Source organism: Triticum urartu, chromosome 3A (genome assembly GCF_056163025.1).
Source record: "Triticum urartu cultivar PI428250 chromosome 3A, HENAU_Tu73, whole genome shotgun sequence".
NCBI classification, from domain to species: domain Eukaryota; kingdom Viridiplantae; phylum Streptophyta; class Magnoliopsida; order Poales; family Poaceae; genus Triticum; species Triticum urartu.
Window position 1 is genome coordinate 560,536,135 of NC_141875.1, and position 13,419 is coordinate 560,549,553.

At 44.1% G+C, this 13,419-nt stretch overlaps 2 protein-coding genes across 2 annotated transcripts; one reads left to right on the plus strand and one right to left on the minus strand.

The window, feature by feature from the left end:
• The first annotated feature begins 1,562 nt into the window (after window positions 1–1,562).
• TUB6 (beta-6 tubulin) lies at window positions 1,563–4,522 on the plus strand. Its single transcript, XM_048708976.2, has 4 exons — window positions 1,563–1,718; window positions 2,431–2,831; window positions 3,285–3,554; window positions 3,644–4,522. Exons 2-4 carry the CDS (start codon window positions 2,438–2,440, stop codon window positions 4,321–4,323), a joined length of 1,344 nt encoding a protein of 447 aa, XP_048564933.1. The 5' UTR covers window positions 1,563–1,718; window positions 2,431–2,437; the 3' UTR covers window positions 4,324–4,522.
• A 668-nt stretch (window positions 4,523–5,190) lies between these two features.
• LOC125546971 (rhomboid-like protein 20) lies at window positions 5,191–8,362 on the minus strand. Its single transcript, XM_087547720.1, has 8 exons — window positions 8,190–8,362; window positions 7,936–8,036; window positions 7,650–7,790; window positions 7,492–7,558; window positions 6,680–6,831; window positions 6,491–6,592; window positions 6,029–6,154; window positions 5,191–5,591 (listed from the first exon to the last, which is right to left on the minus strand). The coding sequence occupies exons 1-8, from the start codon at window positions 8,212–8,214 to the stop codon at window positions 5,436–5,438; spliced, it is 870 nt and encodes a 289-aa protein (XP_087403846.1). The 5' UTR covers window positions 8,215–8,362; the 3' UTR covers window positions 5,191–5,435.
• Between the last annotated feature and the right edge of the window lie 5,057 nt (window positions 8,363–13,419).

A 13,419-nucleotide genomic window follows, 5' to 3' on the forward strand; every position in this document is an offset into this window, starting at 1 on the left:
TTCTATCTCTTACCAACTGCATTGATTCTACTAGTATGTTGGAGAGTTATTGGGGCATGAGGTTTTGCTAGTATCTTTCTGAAGGTGAGATTTGAGGCCTTTATTCAAAGATGAATTAGTGACTATTTTGGCTCTATAGCTAGTGTTGTTTGGAGAGTATTTTAGAAACTAAAATTGATGGTATTGATTTTGCGACACTATTAGCCTTAGCCACATTGTGGATTAGAGGTGGTTTGGTAATTTTCTTCGGAAGCTAAGGTTTATGATAAATTTAAAGAGTGTCGCATAATTTGGTTGTATCTAGATTTTTTTAGTAAAAGACATCGATTCACCCACGATAATATCTTTTCATCAATTTTCGTAGGAACGCACATTTAAGAAAACAAAGGTCGACTAATATGTGAACCATGGGACACTCCGGCTATTTTGTTACTCTACATCCAGCTTTGTTAGGACAATCATTTGCGTAACAATTATACTCTATTAGTATGCACTTGTGACATATGATGTCATTAGATTCATCTTCCAGAAAAATAAAATTCTTTACAATTATAATTTTGCATCACAATAGTTACATTTAAATAGTGTAATTGTTGGTCAAAGACATGTCCTAACAAAGTGCAATGTGCAAGTAGAAAAAAAATAGCTGGAGAGAGAGTACTAAACACAGTACATATAGTTCGATCCCATATTGTTTTTACTATTGTGATTGTTTCTTTGTGGGGCATACTATCGTGATTTTCTAGCCAAAAGAACAATGCATTCCACAGTTAAATTTTAGAAGTATAGATGTCCACATAATTAAAAGCATTTGGGTCAATTTGCTAATCCATTCTTCATGACTTGCTGCACACATTTGTGTTTGCAGGTCGATGTTCTATCTCCCGATCTGATCTCACCTTCTGCAAGATGTTTTTCCGGCAAAAAAAAAGATGACTGCAAAACAAAAGAGGACACTTGGAATACACTCAAGCAGTACTACGATCCGATCCCCTCACTCAATCAGCACAGACAGAAGAGCATGGCGTGGAACTGGAACGGGGGGAGTGCACAGACGGCGGGCATGTGCCTCACACGTGCGGTCCCCAGGAAAGGCGGGAGGGGGAGAACCGGTCACATGTCCCCGTCCTCGCGGGCCCACCCGCCGAGCTGTTCTCCGTCGGGCGGACGCCTTGGAGACTGGACCTCGCACCAACCAGCACCCACCAAATAATCCCAGCCCCACGATACAACTCTGGAGCGCATCTGAACCCGACCCATAGCCCACATGGGCCAGCCAGACACCTGCGCAACCAATGACGGTCCACGCAGCGTGCCACCCACACCGTCACCGACGTGCGGGTCCGCAAGCAATGACCCAACCTGTCAGCCGCGAGGCACGCGTGGGCGCTGGTCCGTGTCCAGCGCTGGCCGGTGACCACCGACGAACGAGGGCCAGCGTGGCGAAATATCCCGTGGGCAGTTCGGGCATTCCGCCTCGAGGGGGAAGATTTCAAATTTACTCAAGGTCGAGCGATCCGGGCCGTCGGGCCCGACGAGGGGTTGGAGGGGAGCGCGCGTGGGCCGTCGGATGCCGGCCGTCCCCTCCGCCGCCTACGGCTATTTAATACCCACCGCGCTCGCGTCGCTCCTCCCCGGCCACCACACCCCCTCCTCCCCCACCCTCCGCTCCCCTCTCGCCGCCGATTGTTCTGCCTGCGGGAACCATCTCATATCTCGTAAGCACAGTCATTCTTTACCAGTCTCATGCCCGCACTTTATTCTTAGTACTTTTGATGCTGTAAGTATGGATTTGGAATGTCACCGTGAGTCGAGTAGTTGCTGGGTCTGAATTTTTTTGAATTTTTTTGGCGGCGGAAGAGGTATTGCGCTAGGATCTTCGTCGGCTTGCTGATTTGTGTAGAGCAATGCGTGGATCCGGTCTGTAGTTCTCTCTCTATTCTAGGTTGTATACTTCGATTTGTTCCGTTCAATCGTTTCTTAGATCTGTGGATTTCATTTCGACAGATCTGGATCTAGGTCCGGCCCCTTGTTACTGCAGTAGTGTGGTATATTCTGGAGTTATGTTACGTGGCACTTGTTAGATTACTAATAGTGGCAGCATATTGTTTGGGATCCACTCGACAGAATACTAGTATAGTTCGCGAGTCATTGTCTTGAAGATCTGGTGGCGCATGATTTTGCTTTTACTAGTTGATTTGTCACTATAGTTCCCCAGTCATTGTTACTGCCTTTTTTGCTTGAAAACTCCGGATCTAGATGTGTTCAATGTCAAGTGGGTAGAAGTTCAGTGGCAACTGGGATCTCAAGCCCCATGTGTTGCTTGTGTACATCTGTGCTTTGCTGATATGATCTGAAATCATCCTTGGTTTTCCATGCTTGTTGCAACATCTGATATTAATTTGGCCATGCGTCTCCTTCTGTTTCCAGGGCCAAGATGAGGGAAATCCTGCACATCCAGGGTGGGCAATGCGGCAACCAGATCGGTGCCAAGTTCTGGGAGGTGGTGTGTGATGAGCATGGCATTGACCCAACTGGGCGCTACACCGGTACCTCTGACCTGCAGTTGGAGCGTGTCAATGTCTACTACAATGAGGCCTCCTGTGGTCGCTTTGTGCCCCGGGCTGTTCTTATGGACCTTGAGCCTGGCACCATGGACAGTGTCCGCACTGGCCCTTACGGGCAGATCTTCCGCCCTGACAACTTTGTCTTTGGGCAATCTGGTGCGGGTAACAATTGGGCCAAGGGCCACTACACCGAGGGTGCTGAGCTTATCGATTCTGTTTTGGATGTTGTGAGGAAGGAGGCTGAGAACTGTGACTGTCTGCAAGGTAATGAACTCATCACTTACTGAACTCTGATAGTTGCTAGATAGAATCCTGTTTATTCCATTAGATTGTGCAAGCTTATGTGGTGTCTCCTTCCCTTATATAATATGAAATGTATGCCATAATAGTGCTGTGATGGTTGTGAATATTTACATGTATGGGACTCATTTAATTATACATTATATCAAGGTGCACGCTATATATCCTTCAGATTGTCGGCCCACCAAATAATTAGCATAACAGCCCTTTTATCAGCATAAATATTCTTGTGAGGTAGTCTAGTGGTCGACAATAATTGTATAATAATGCAATCCACCCATTCAAGATAGTGTCCTTATATTGTACTATTCTGCTTAGCAAGTCTGCAAGTGTACTGAATTGCTGTATTGTTTTAATGCCTGTGCTGTATTTTATCATGTATTGATGATAATTAATCCTACATGTTTATGTTACCAGGATTCCAAGTATGCCACTCTCTTGGTGGTGGTACCGGGTCTGGCATGGGTACCCTGTTGATATCTAAAATCAGGGAGGAGTACCCTGACCGCATGATGCTGACGTTCTCAGTGTTCCCCTCACCAAAAGTATCTGATACTGTGGTTGAGCCATACAATGCAACTCTCTCAGTCCATCAGCTGGTTGAGAATGCTGACGAGTGCATGGTTCTTGACAATGAGGCTCTCTATGACATCTGTTTCAGGACTCTTAAGCTGACCACACCTAGCTGTAAGCCACTTTTCATCGTCTCTAGTATTTCCCCTATCTTTTTTGGAGAACACCATGTAACTCGTTCCATGTTTGCTTGTTTTGTGCAGTTGGGGACTTGAACCATTTAATCTCTGCTACCATGAGTGGAGTCACATGCTGCCTAAGGTTCCCTGGTCAGCTGAATTCCGACCTCCGGAAGCTGGCAGTGAACCTTATCCCATTCCCCCGCCTCCACTTCTTCATGGTGGGCTTCGCTCCATTGACATCCCGTGGGTCTCAGCAGTACCGTGCCCTCACTGTCCCAGAGCTCACACAGCAAATGTGGGATGCCAAGAACATGATGTGCGCCGCCGATCCTCGCCATGGCCGTTACCTCACCGCCTCTGCCATGTTCCGTGGAAAGATGAGCACAAAGGAGGTCGACGAGCAGATGATCAACGTCCAGAACAAGAACTCATCCTACTTTGTGGAGTGGATCCCCAACAATGTCAAGTCCAGCGTCTGTGACATCCCACCGACAGGGCTCTCCATGGCGTCCACCTTCGTTGGCAACTCGACCTCCATCCAGGAGATGTTCCGGAGGGTGAGCGAGCAGTTCACTGCCATGTTCAGGAGGAAGGCTTTCTTGCATTGGTACACTGGTGAAGGCATGGACGAGATGGAGTTCACTGAGGCTGAGAGCAACATGAACGACCTTGTCTCGGAGTACCAGCAGTACCAGGATGCTACTGCCGATGAGGAGGGCGAGTACGAGGATGAAGATCAGGAGCCTGAGGAGGACATGTAAGGTGGGAGGTCCATGTGGTGCTTTGCTGGGTGGGGGGTTCTGGGGGCAGAGTTTGATCTGTTTGGTGCTTTGTTATAAATCTGTTTATCATCGCAACTACCGCTTGTACGCCACCGCCATTCTTCATGCCTTTCCTAAGCTTTGTATTTCTCATGTTATGGCACCTTTTCGGTATTGTATCACTTGATGCCATCCGGTATGTTCTGTGTTGAGGTTTCTGGACCTCTCTGGTGGTGAATGGCTTCTGAGTTGGTATTTCTTGCAAATTATTTCGTCAGACTGTATGCAGGGTATAATGGTTCCAACATACGGAGTAGTATTGAAATTCTCAAGTGGCCTCAGCCCGTCAGCTAGACCCTGGTGTGTTGTACTCCCTTTGTCCCATAATGTAAGACCTTTTTTTGACACTAGTATAGTCTTAAAAAACATCTTATATTATGGGACGGAGGGACTACATTGTACTGCTGTGATGCCTCTCGCGCTCATTGATTCTGCTCTGAGATTAGAAATTTCGCTTACTGAACTGAGCTTAAGTGCTTTCCATTTTTAGGCAGAGCTTAAACATTTTGACTATTTATGAGTTTTCTTATTTGAAACAGTCATGGGGAAAACTCCCGACCTGAAAATATTTGGAAAGGTAATTGATGCAGAGTAACTAGCGGCCTCATGAGTTTTCTTATTTGAAACACTCCTCATTATAGGAAAACCAAATATTCATGAGGTTTGATGTACAGTACTCCCTTCGATTCATATTATTTGTATGGATGTATTCGTATCTAGACAAATCTAAGATAAGTAATATGGATCAGAGGGAGTACTAAACTTTCCATGAACAAATGTGAAAGGGAAGATATTCCAGACTCTGGGTAGGAGGATGCATTTTTTATGCTATGCATAACTCATTTGCAGTATAGCTGAGTTCCCAAACAGAGATATATTACACAACGCACCAGTCTAGCAGGGAGTTCCCATGCGTTGTTTTTCCATGTTCTAACTTACGTGGAATGTAGTTTTCAAATTAACAAATCCTGAAAATAGTCTGAACCAGAAGAATACGTTAACTACATGCTTCACATTTACAAAGTATCGGTCTTCAGCCTGGGATGTTGTTTCTATGTCGATTGTGCTTCAAGCAGGATGTTCGAGGCTAAATTTACGTCATTATTTGTCAGTGCAAGAGCCTGAATTGCAGAAGCAGGGTCAAAACCCATGGAAACAAGCGTGGCAATTGACGACTCCGTTGGATCTGGGGTAGTTGTGTGCGTGCCCTGGATCAAAGTTGATAAGGAACAATAGTCAGTTATACCAGGGAATATCAGATGTGCTCAATTTTAAACGATGATCATCTAACTTTATTGAAGAGCAAAATCTAATTATTGTTTTACTTAAAGGATCCGATAACAGCACTTGACCTTAAATGGCTTGGTCAGGTCACTTGATCTTGTTTTTTTACCAATAAAAAGGTCACTTGATCTTGTTATGATCATAAGCTTACTTCAAGTATACATTTTGCAGGGAAATTATAACAGTAAAATCTGGATTTCCTCAAGTACTCTTTCATTGTATTCACAAATAAAATACTAAATGGAACGAATACTCAATGGGACATTCTTTTTTCTCTTCAAGAAAATAGATCATTGCTTTAGAATATACATGCTGTAATCTGCTAATCTCTCCACAAAATCAATATATTGGAAATACTTGCCTGCATTTGATGAGTCTGGCGATGAGGAATGTTCTCATCAGTTGTTGCAATTGGCAATCTTTGATAAGAGTTGTTAGAGAAGGGCCATGATAACCGTGAAAACAATGAAGTTACATACTCTGGGACCTGTAATGATTCAAAGTTCCCTTTACAACGTAACTAAAGGCACAGCACATATGGACATGTAAATCTTACCAAGGAAACACAAATATACATGAAAGAAAAATAGAAAATTGCCATTAAGAATACCTCATAACCAACGGTAATACTTAATCATTTGTGTCAAAAGTCATCAGATATCTCAACTAGAGATCTAAGCATGATTATTAGACATTGGACCATATGTAGAAAATAGACGAGTAGAGTAAAAGCAATTGTACATAGAAAGCATGGTTATTAATTGATACTCTGATAAGAGCAGAAACATTATTCAAAGTTCTAGAAAGATGTTTGTAGAGTCACCTTTAGCCTGCGGATACCAAATATATTCAGACGGTACAAAAGCCCAGCCAATATACCAGACAGTCCAGGTATAACAGAACGTCTTCCAGATGAGAAAAGAAGCTGAAGATATAAAATCAAAACATAAAGCTACAACCAGCAGAACAGTGGAAGATTCAAGACAAGGATAACAGTTATCTTAGGACTGACCTGGAGCCCTGCCAAATATACGAATGACTTGTCACATAATTGCAGTCCAAATATGCGAAACTTTGTTGAGATGGGAATGTCAAAGAAGAAGGGTACATAAGATGCAAATATGAGGCCATATGGTCCAGATGTTAATGGATTGAAAGATGGATCTGCAAATCCAAGACTGAGATGTCAGATAAAAATGGAATACAACTAAACAGGTGTCATAGGGAGATAAGAAAAGCAAATAGTAAGTAAATCAGTCTAACAGGTCAATATAGTGCAATGGTTAGCAATAGAAAAGGCACCACACCTATTGGTTATTTTGTTTTCCACAATTAGAATAACGAACATCGCTTGCGGAATAGCTTAGATAGATGACACATAAAGCTTTTATGCTAAGAAAACAGGCTTTAAGGCTTTAAGCATCAATGCTTGGATGAGAACAAACAGCTCAATGAGCTCATTATTGACACTGGGCAACATAAGAACCGTCTATGACAATACAGAGGCCCTTGAAGATATTAGGAAATTAACCTTCAGGACCACACAAAAAGAAACATGGTAAACACAGGTTACAGATCTTGATTTTTGGTGCAAAGAAAACTATGTTGAAAGGAAACCACATTTGGCCATGAAAAGGCCCTCATGATTTTTAAGGAGATCAATTTCCAACTTTATATGCATTTATATGGTAGATGAGCATTCCCATGAAGTATCAAGTAAAAGCAACCTGTACCAAACAAATAAACTGATGGGAACACTAACAATTTAAGCAGCATTTGACTCGACTAGGGGTTATGAAAATGAGAAAGAGCAGTGACGCATACCTTTCAGATAACCTAAAGCTAGGATCTGAAGCAGTACAGACACCGTCATGGAGAAGACTATGAACACCTAGATGTTCAAATAACGACATCAGCATCAGCAAATCAAACACAGCAACTGCATGTGCAACATCTTAAGAGCATAATATCCTCTTACTTACAGCATACTTGTTTGAACCTATCTGACGCTCGAACACCCTGAAGTAGTAGAGCAAGGCCACCCCAAAGATGAGCTCAGGCGATGACGAGAAGGCAAACAACGAGGCAATCACCCTCCATATCCGCAGATTTTCGTAAAGATTCTGCATGAAAAAGGGGGATGGTGAACTCAATCAGCTCTCAGCTGCATTTCGCAACATTGCCGTGTGATCCCCAGACACCTAGCGAACCGCAGCTCAAACAATAGGATCTAGTACACGCACTGGGTAGTAGGGTAGGTCGACTTGCCTGGTGGGACAGGCCTAGGTCGAGGAAGCGGGAGCGGAGGCCGAACGGGACGGAGAAGAGCGCGGCGGCGACGACCACGGCCCTCGACACCGGCGCATTGTCTGCAGCAGAGCAAATCGGGCCTGCTGGTCAGATCGCACTACCGATGCTGCGAGCTACAGCAGTAGACAAGCAAGGAGAAGGAAAGCCAAGAGGGGAATCGAGACTTCGATTCAGTTTTAGGGGAAAGTAATCAGGGGCGATAGGTTGCGTACGGAAACCCGGAAGTCCGCCGCTCATCGCCGGCGGTCGGGAGGGGGGGCTGGAGGAGACGAGCGGGCGGTGTACCCTCTGGTGCTCTGGTCGGTGGATGCGGCCGCGGAGCAGGCTGCGCGCCGACGGAGCAGCTTCAGGGTCGAGCCGAGTCTGACCTGTGGAAGGGCAACACACGTGGAGCTGGCCGGTGGGACAGTGGAAATTTTGTGGTTTAGGAGGAAAGTAGTAGTATAATATAAGGAGCGCTTTGATATTTTCTGATTTTCGTGACACGACTTCTACTATGATTTTCAGTCAGCATATACGAATCAAAATTGTTTTACAAGAAATATCGATATTTTGTATACATGTTCAATTCATGTACTCTGGTATATAAATAATGGTCAAAATCATGCATTAAAGATCAGAAAGTCACGCATGCAAGAAGAAGGGAGTATAAGGGCATGTACAATGGTTGATAAAATAGTCTTATCTTAAGTTTTGCATGTAATTTAGAGATGACAAAGAAAAATGTCTACAATGGGTCATCTCTTAGCATTATCTTCAATAACTAGCAATTCCTAAAAATATGATGAGACATATTGTGCTAAGAGATCATCTCTTGTCTTATCTTAAATAAGAGAAGACAAGCCTTCTCTTATTAGTTCTCTCTCCTCCATCTTATTATTTATCCTATGTGACACTCCTAAGATAGCACCATTGAAGTCCGCCGCTCAACCTTCCGGGTTTCCATCAGCGATGGAGCCCTAAGGAGTTGCAAGACGAGACAGGTTTTTGACAAACACAAAATTCATGAAAATTCATATTTTTACAATTCAAAAAAATCTAAAAAAAAATACAGGTATACATGGAGGCATATCACATATATGTGTAAATTTTTAGGACGAAATATGTTGAAATGAAGGTTGTGCAAAAAAGACAAATCTGAGGCTTTCTAACACATGATACTATTCATCCTCAAAGTCCAAAAATTTGTCTTTTTTGTATGGGTCGCATTTTAAAGTATTTCATCTTGAATTTTTACACACACATACATTTCATCCTTGTATAGTTGCATTTTTTTCAGAATTTTTGAAGTCGCCAAGTTTGAATTTTGAATTTTTAAAAAATAAAGGGCTCCATAAAGCTCGGTCACCAACGCCCTACTCCACTTCAAGGTTAAATAACTATGTTTGTAACGTGCTTATATTAGTTTTTTTTCAACAAAGACTTAGACCTATTATAAATGTTCACAAGACGTACAAAGCACCTCAAACATAATAAAATATATATCGAGGTCTTTGGACCACCAAACAACCACTATCGCTATCAGACAAGTTGTTGACGCGTCATTGTCGTCGCTCTTACACAAGAGCCGGTTTGGCTGTGTCAATGACAAGTGAAAAGTCATTGTGCACTTGCCCATAAGAACCAGCCCCTCGGAACCGTTGTCGCAGCCATTGAACACTTCGGTCGATTCAAAGAACCTGTCACTAACATTGTCCTAACCTTATAGCCCCGAAGAGCTGCGGGAATCTACACCGGAACTCCGCCTAATCCGCCCCGACGAATGAAATCGAAGGGGTCAAAAGATGGAAGACTGACTCGAAGATGAAGCGCCGTCATCCGTCCAAATGCTACCCCCGTGAGGATTAAAACCCTAACCGATCTACTAACCGGAGTTGAGGCACCAGAATTTTCCTCCTTGCCGCCGACCACCAGAGCGATAGGTAGAGGAGCGGAGAATCCATGGACTCACCAGTGAAGATCAAGGGGAGGAAGCTTGCAAAGGTAAGCATGTGTGTACCCAATATTACGAAGAACACGCAGTTTTGTTGTTTTTTCATTTAAAAATTAGAAATGTGATTTTCGCTAGGTACGAAGAAAGAGAAATGGGTTCGTGAATGCACGGGTTCGAAACAGATATGCTCTACCACATTGGTACGCGGGTTCGAAACACATATTCCCACAGCACTCACTTGGTACTATGATCTACCACATTGGCTAACTATTCTTCTTTTTTTGCCGGGGAGGAGGGGGGCTAACTATTCTTCTAACGAGAAGGCAATAGAAAACCTATGGGAGGTTTCCAAACAGGCGTCCAAACGTATTCCTTGTGCTGGATGAAGAGAGTGCATTAGCAATCCTCTTTGGGATTCAGATACATTTGGGCATGAGTTATGTGTTATTTAAAGATAAATAAATTCACGGATCTTGCTCTGGTATTATGCAAAACATATAATTAGGAGCTGATGCAGGTAATAAAACATTTGCTTAGAGCTTTGCTTAGACAGACCCAAATGAGCATGTGCTAGAGTATTGGATACATGATCCTAGCAGCCGGTCTGGTTGAGCCGATGCATGTGGGAAACTAGGTAGGCTCCAAAACACACAATAAAATGTTTCTTTCCCCATAGATTCTGCCAGCACACTGTGAGGTACTCACGATAGATGTGCTGCTTCGACTCAAATTTCCGATGCGTCTCATTCTTACGGGATCCGATTGTCAATCAAATACACTCGTAGCCTTCCTTTTTATCATCCTTGCCTATACTAAATTTTCTTTTTCCCCGCTCCCTTTCTCCTGATGTGGTTATGGTTTCCAAATGTGTAGAGAAATTAGCTATCTTATAGTGGGAATGGAAGACAGGTTACATATGAATGGATGGCTTGTAGATGTAGTAAATGAAACTTCTCTAGTGCATCACACTTTACCAACCAGCTCAGCCAACTCTGATTTGATTATTCACTGCACGGTAGGCTAGAAGATATATATTCCCAAAATGTACTCCCTCCGTTCCAAATTACTCGTCGCAGAAATGGATATATCTAAAACTAAAATACATCTAGATACATCCATACCTGCGAGAAGTAATTTGAAACGGAGGGAGTACGTGCGTGTAATGTCGTGTGGAAGCCACATATGATCACCCGGAGATAAATATATATCATCCTTAAATAATTGGAGTTGTAAACTGTATTTCTTGTGAGAATAATTAGGCACACCTCTGTAGCACGGAGTTGTCCATAAATACTTACAAACTCTGCAACGACTAACGTCGTGTTGTTGGAAATGAGGCACAAGATGGTCAAATTTAGACACGAATTCAAGTAATAACACACATGGCGTCCGACCCAGCTGCATACTTGATATCCCAGGGGAAATGCATCTGCACAATGATTTGAACGGTGTAACATTGAGAAGACTAACAACTCTACTATCCAACAACAACATAATTAAAGACAAAAACTTAGTAAAGTTGTACATTATCATTCATATAAACTCGTTGCTTCTCTGATGGATCTTTTTGATGACAGAATGCAAATTTAGTGACTTAGCTTAACCTCTACCAAATTCATTTAGAAGGATAGCAATAGGTGAGTGGATTTTCCAAAGGAACGTGGAATGTTGTAGCTCAGCTAGTGGGTGAACTGTCACTTGTATCTAGCCCACTAGCAAGCAATGAGATGCTAATACAAGCAATGAAATATCAACTGACACAATATTGAGATGCGCTACTCAGGGGAACAATCTTTTGTGTCTCTTGGGTGCTTGATCAAATCCGGTCTAGATGAGTTGATGCATGCAGGAAATAGTGCGAGCTACTAAACTCGCTCCAAAGGCTCAAGTCGACGATCATGCCTGCATTGCTGCTCTGTGGCTCGAATTCCCCATGCATTACATTCATATTCACCATTGATTACATCGGCCTCCTCTTCTTTACCCTCATTGCACTCTTTTTCTTGCAATTTACTTGGTGGTTGTTTTCAATTTTCATTACATGGTGAGAAAACTAGCTATTTGTTTGCGGGAATGGAACACCATTGGGAAACACTTCTATCTGTAGGCTGATAAGAAGGCCAGCGTCAAACTAGTAGATGGCCGTCGATTCAATTGAGATCTGGCGGTCACATATTGTGCAAAAAAAACCATGGATAGGTACGTAACTTCTCCCTAATTAAGCTCCTCATATCCCTCCCGATTTCCTCGCTGCCAACCCACGCACCTCCCAGATCCACTTCTCCCCTGGCCTTGCATGCACGGGCCTTCTCCTCTCATCGTCGTCGAGCAACACGGCCACTTCACCGGCCACTTCTTTCCCATCCACCGCGCCAGAGCGCCACCCTTCCGTACGTGTCGCGGTGCCCATCTCTAGCCGGGGTGGCCGCTGGTGTGGTTGCCTAACCATGCAACCCGAAGGACCAATAGATGCAGGGAGGATCACAAGCCGTAAGAATCAGCCCATGTCCCTGTTGGATGATCTTTTTTGCTGAATTTGCTGTGTCCATGCAGATACTACTTTGATATTGTATGAGAATATATGCTTCCAAATATTCATGCTTGGTACCTACTATATTTGTGTTTCTTCCGCACATACAATTCTGTTGGGGAACGCAGTAATTTCAAAAAAAATCCTACGCACACGCAAGATCCATCTAGGTGATGCATAGCAACGAGAGGGAAGAGTGTTGTCCACGTACCCTCGTAGACCGTAAGCGGAAGTGTTATGACAACGCGGTTGATGTAGTCGTACGTCTTCACGATCTGACCGATCCTAGCACTGAAGGTACGGCACCTCCGCGATCTGCACACGTTCAGCTCGGTGACGTCCCACGAACTCTAGATCCAGCTGAGTGTCGGGGGAGAGCTTCGTCAGCACGACGGCGTGATGACGGTGATGACAAAGTTACCGACGCAAGGCTTCGCCTAAGCACTACAACGATATGACCGAGGTGGAAATCTGTGGAGGGGGGCACCGCACACGGCTAAGAGATCAACTTGTGTGTCTATGGGGTGCCCCCTCCTCGCGTATATAAAGGAGAGAGGGAGGAAGAGGCCGCCCTAGGAGGAGGAGCACGCCAAGGGGGGGGGGCAATCCTACTCCAAGTAGGTTTCCCCCCCCCCTTTCCTATTCCTACTAGGAGGAGGAAAGAGGAGGAGGGAGAAGGAAAGAGGGGGCCGGGCCCCCAAACCCTAAACCAATTCGGTTTGGGCCTAGGGAGGGCGCGCCCCACACCTTGCTTGCTGCCCTCTGACGATGTCAAAATCGGCGGATCTCGGGTAGGGGGTCCCGAACTGTGCGTCTAAGGTCGATGGTAACAGGAGACAGGGGACACAATGTTTTACCCAGGTTCGGGCCCTCTCTATGGAGGTAATACCCTACGCCCTACTTGATTGATTTTGATGAATATGAGTATTAGAAGAGTTGATCTACCACGAGATCGTAATGGCTAAACCCTAGAGGTCTA

Coding starts and splice junctions, on each gene's coding strand:
- LOC125546971 (XM_087547720.1), bottom strand. CDS start 8,214: ATGAGCGGCGGACTTCCGGGTTTCC. Junction 6,832..7,491: donor AGCTTTAGGTTATCTGAAAG/GTATGCGTCACT, acceptor TTGGATTTGCAG/ATCCATCTTTCAATCCATTA. Junction 6,155..6,490: donor TTGGTATCCGCAGGCTAAAG/GTGACTCTACAA, acceptor GAATCATTACAG/GTCCCAGAGTATGTAACTTC.
- TUB6 (XM_048708976.2), top strand. CDS start 2,438: ATGAGGGAAATCCTGCACATCCAGGGTGGGCAATGCGGCAACCAGATC. Junction 2,832..3,284: donor GAACTGTGACTGTCTGCAAG/GTAATGAACTCA, acceptor TTATGTTACCAG/GATTCCAAGTATGCCACTCT. Junction 3,555..3,643: donor TAAGCTGACCACACCTAGCT/GTAAGCCACTTT, acceptor TGTTTTGTGCAG/TTGGGGACTTGAACCATTTA.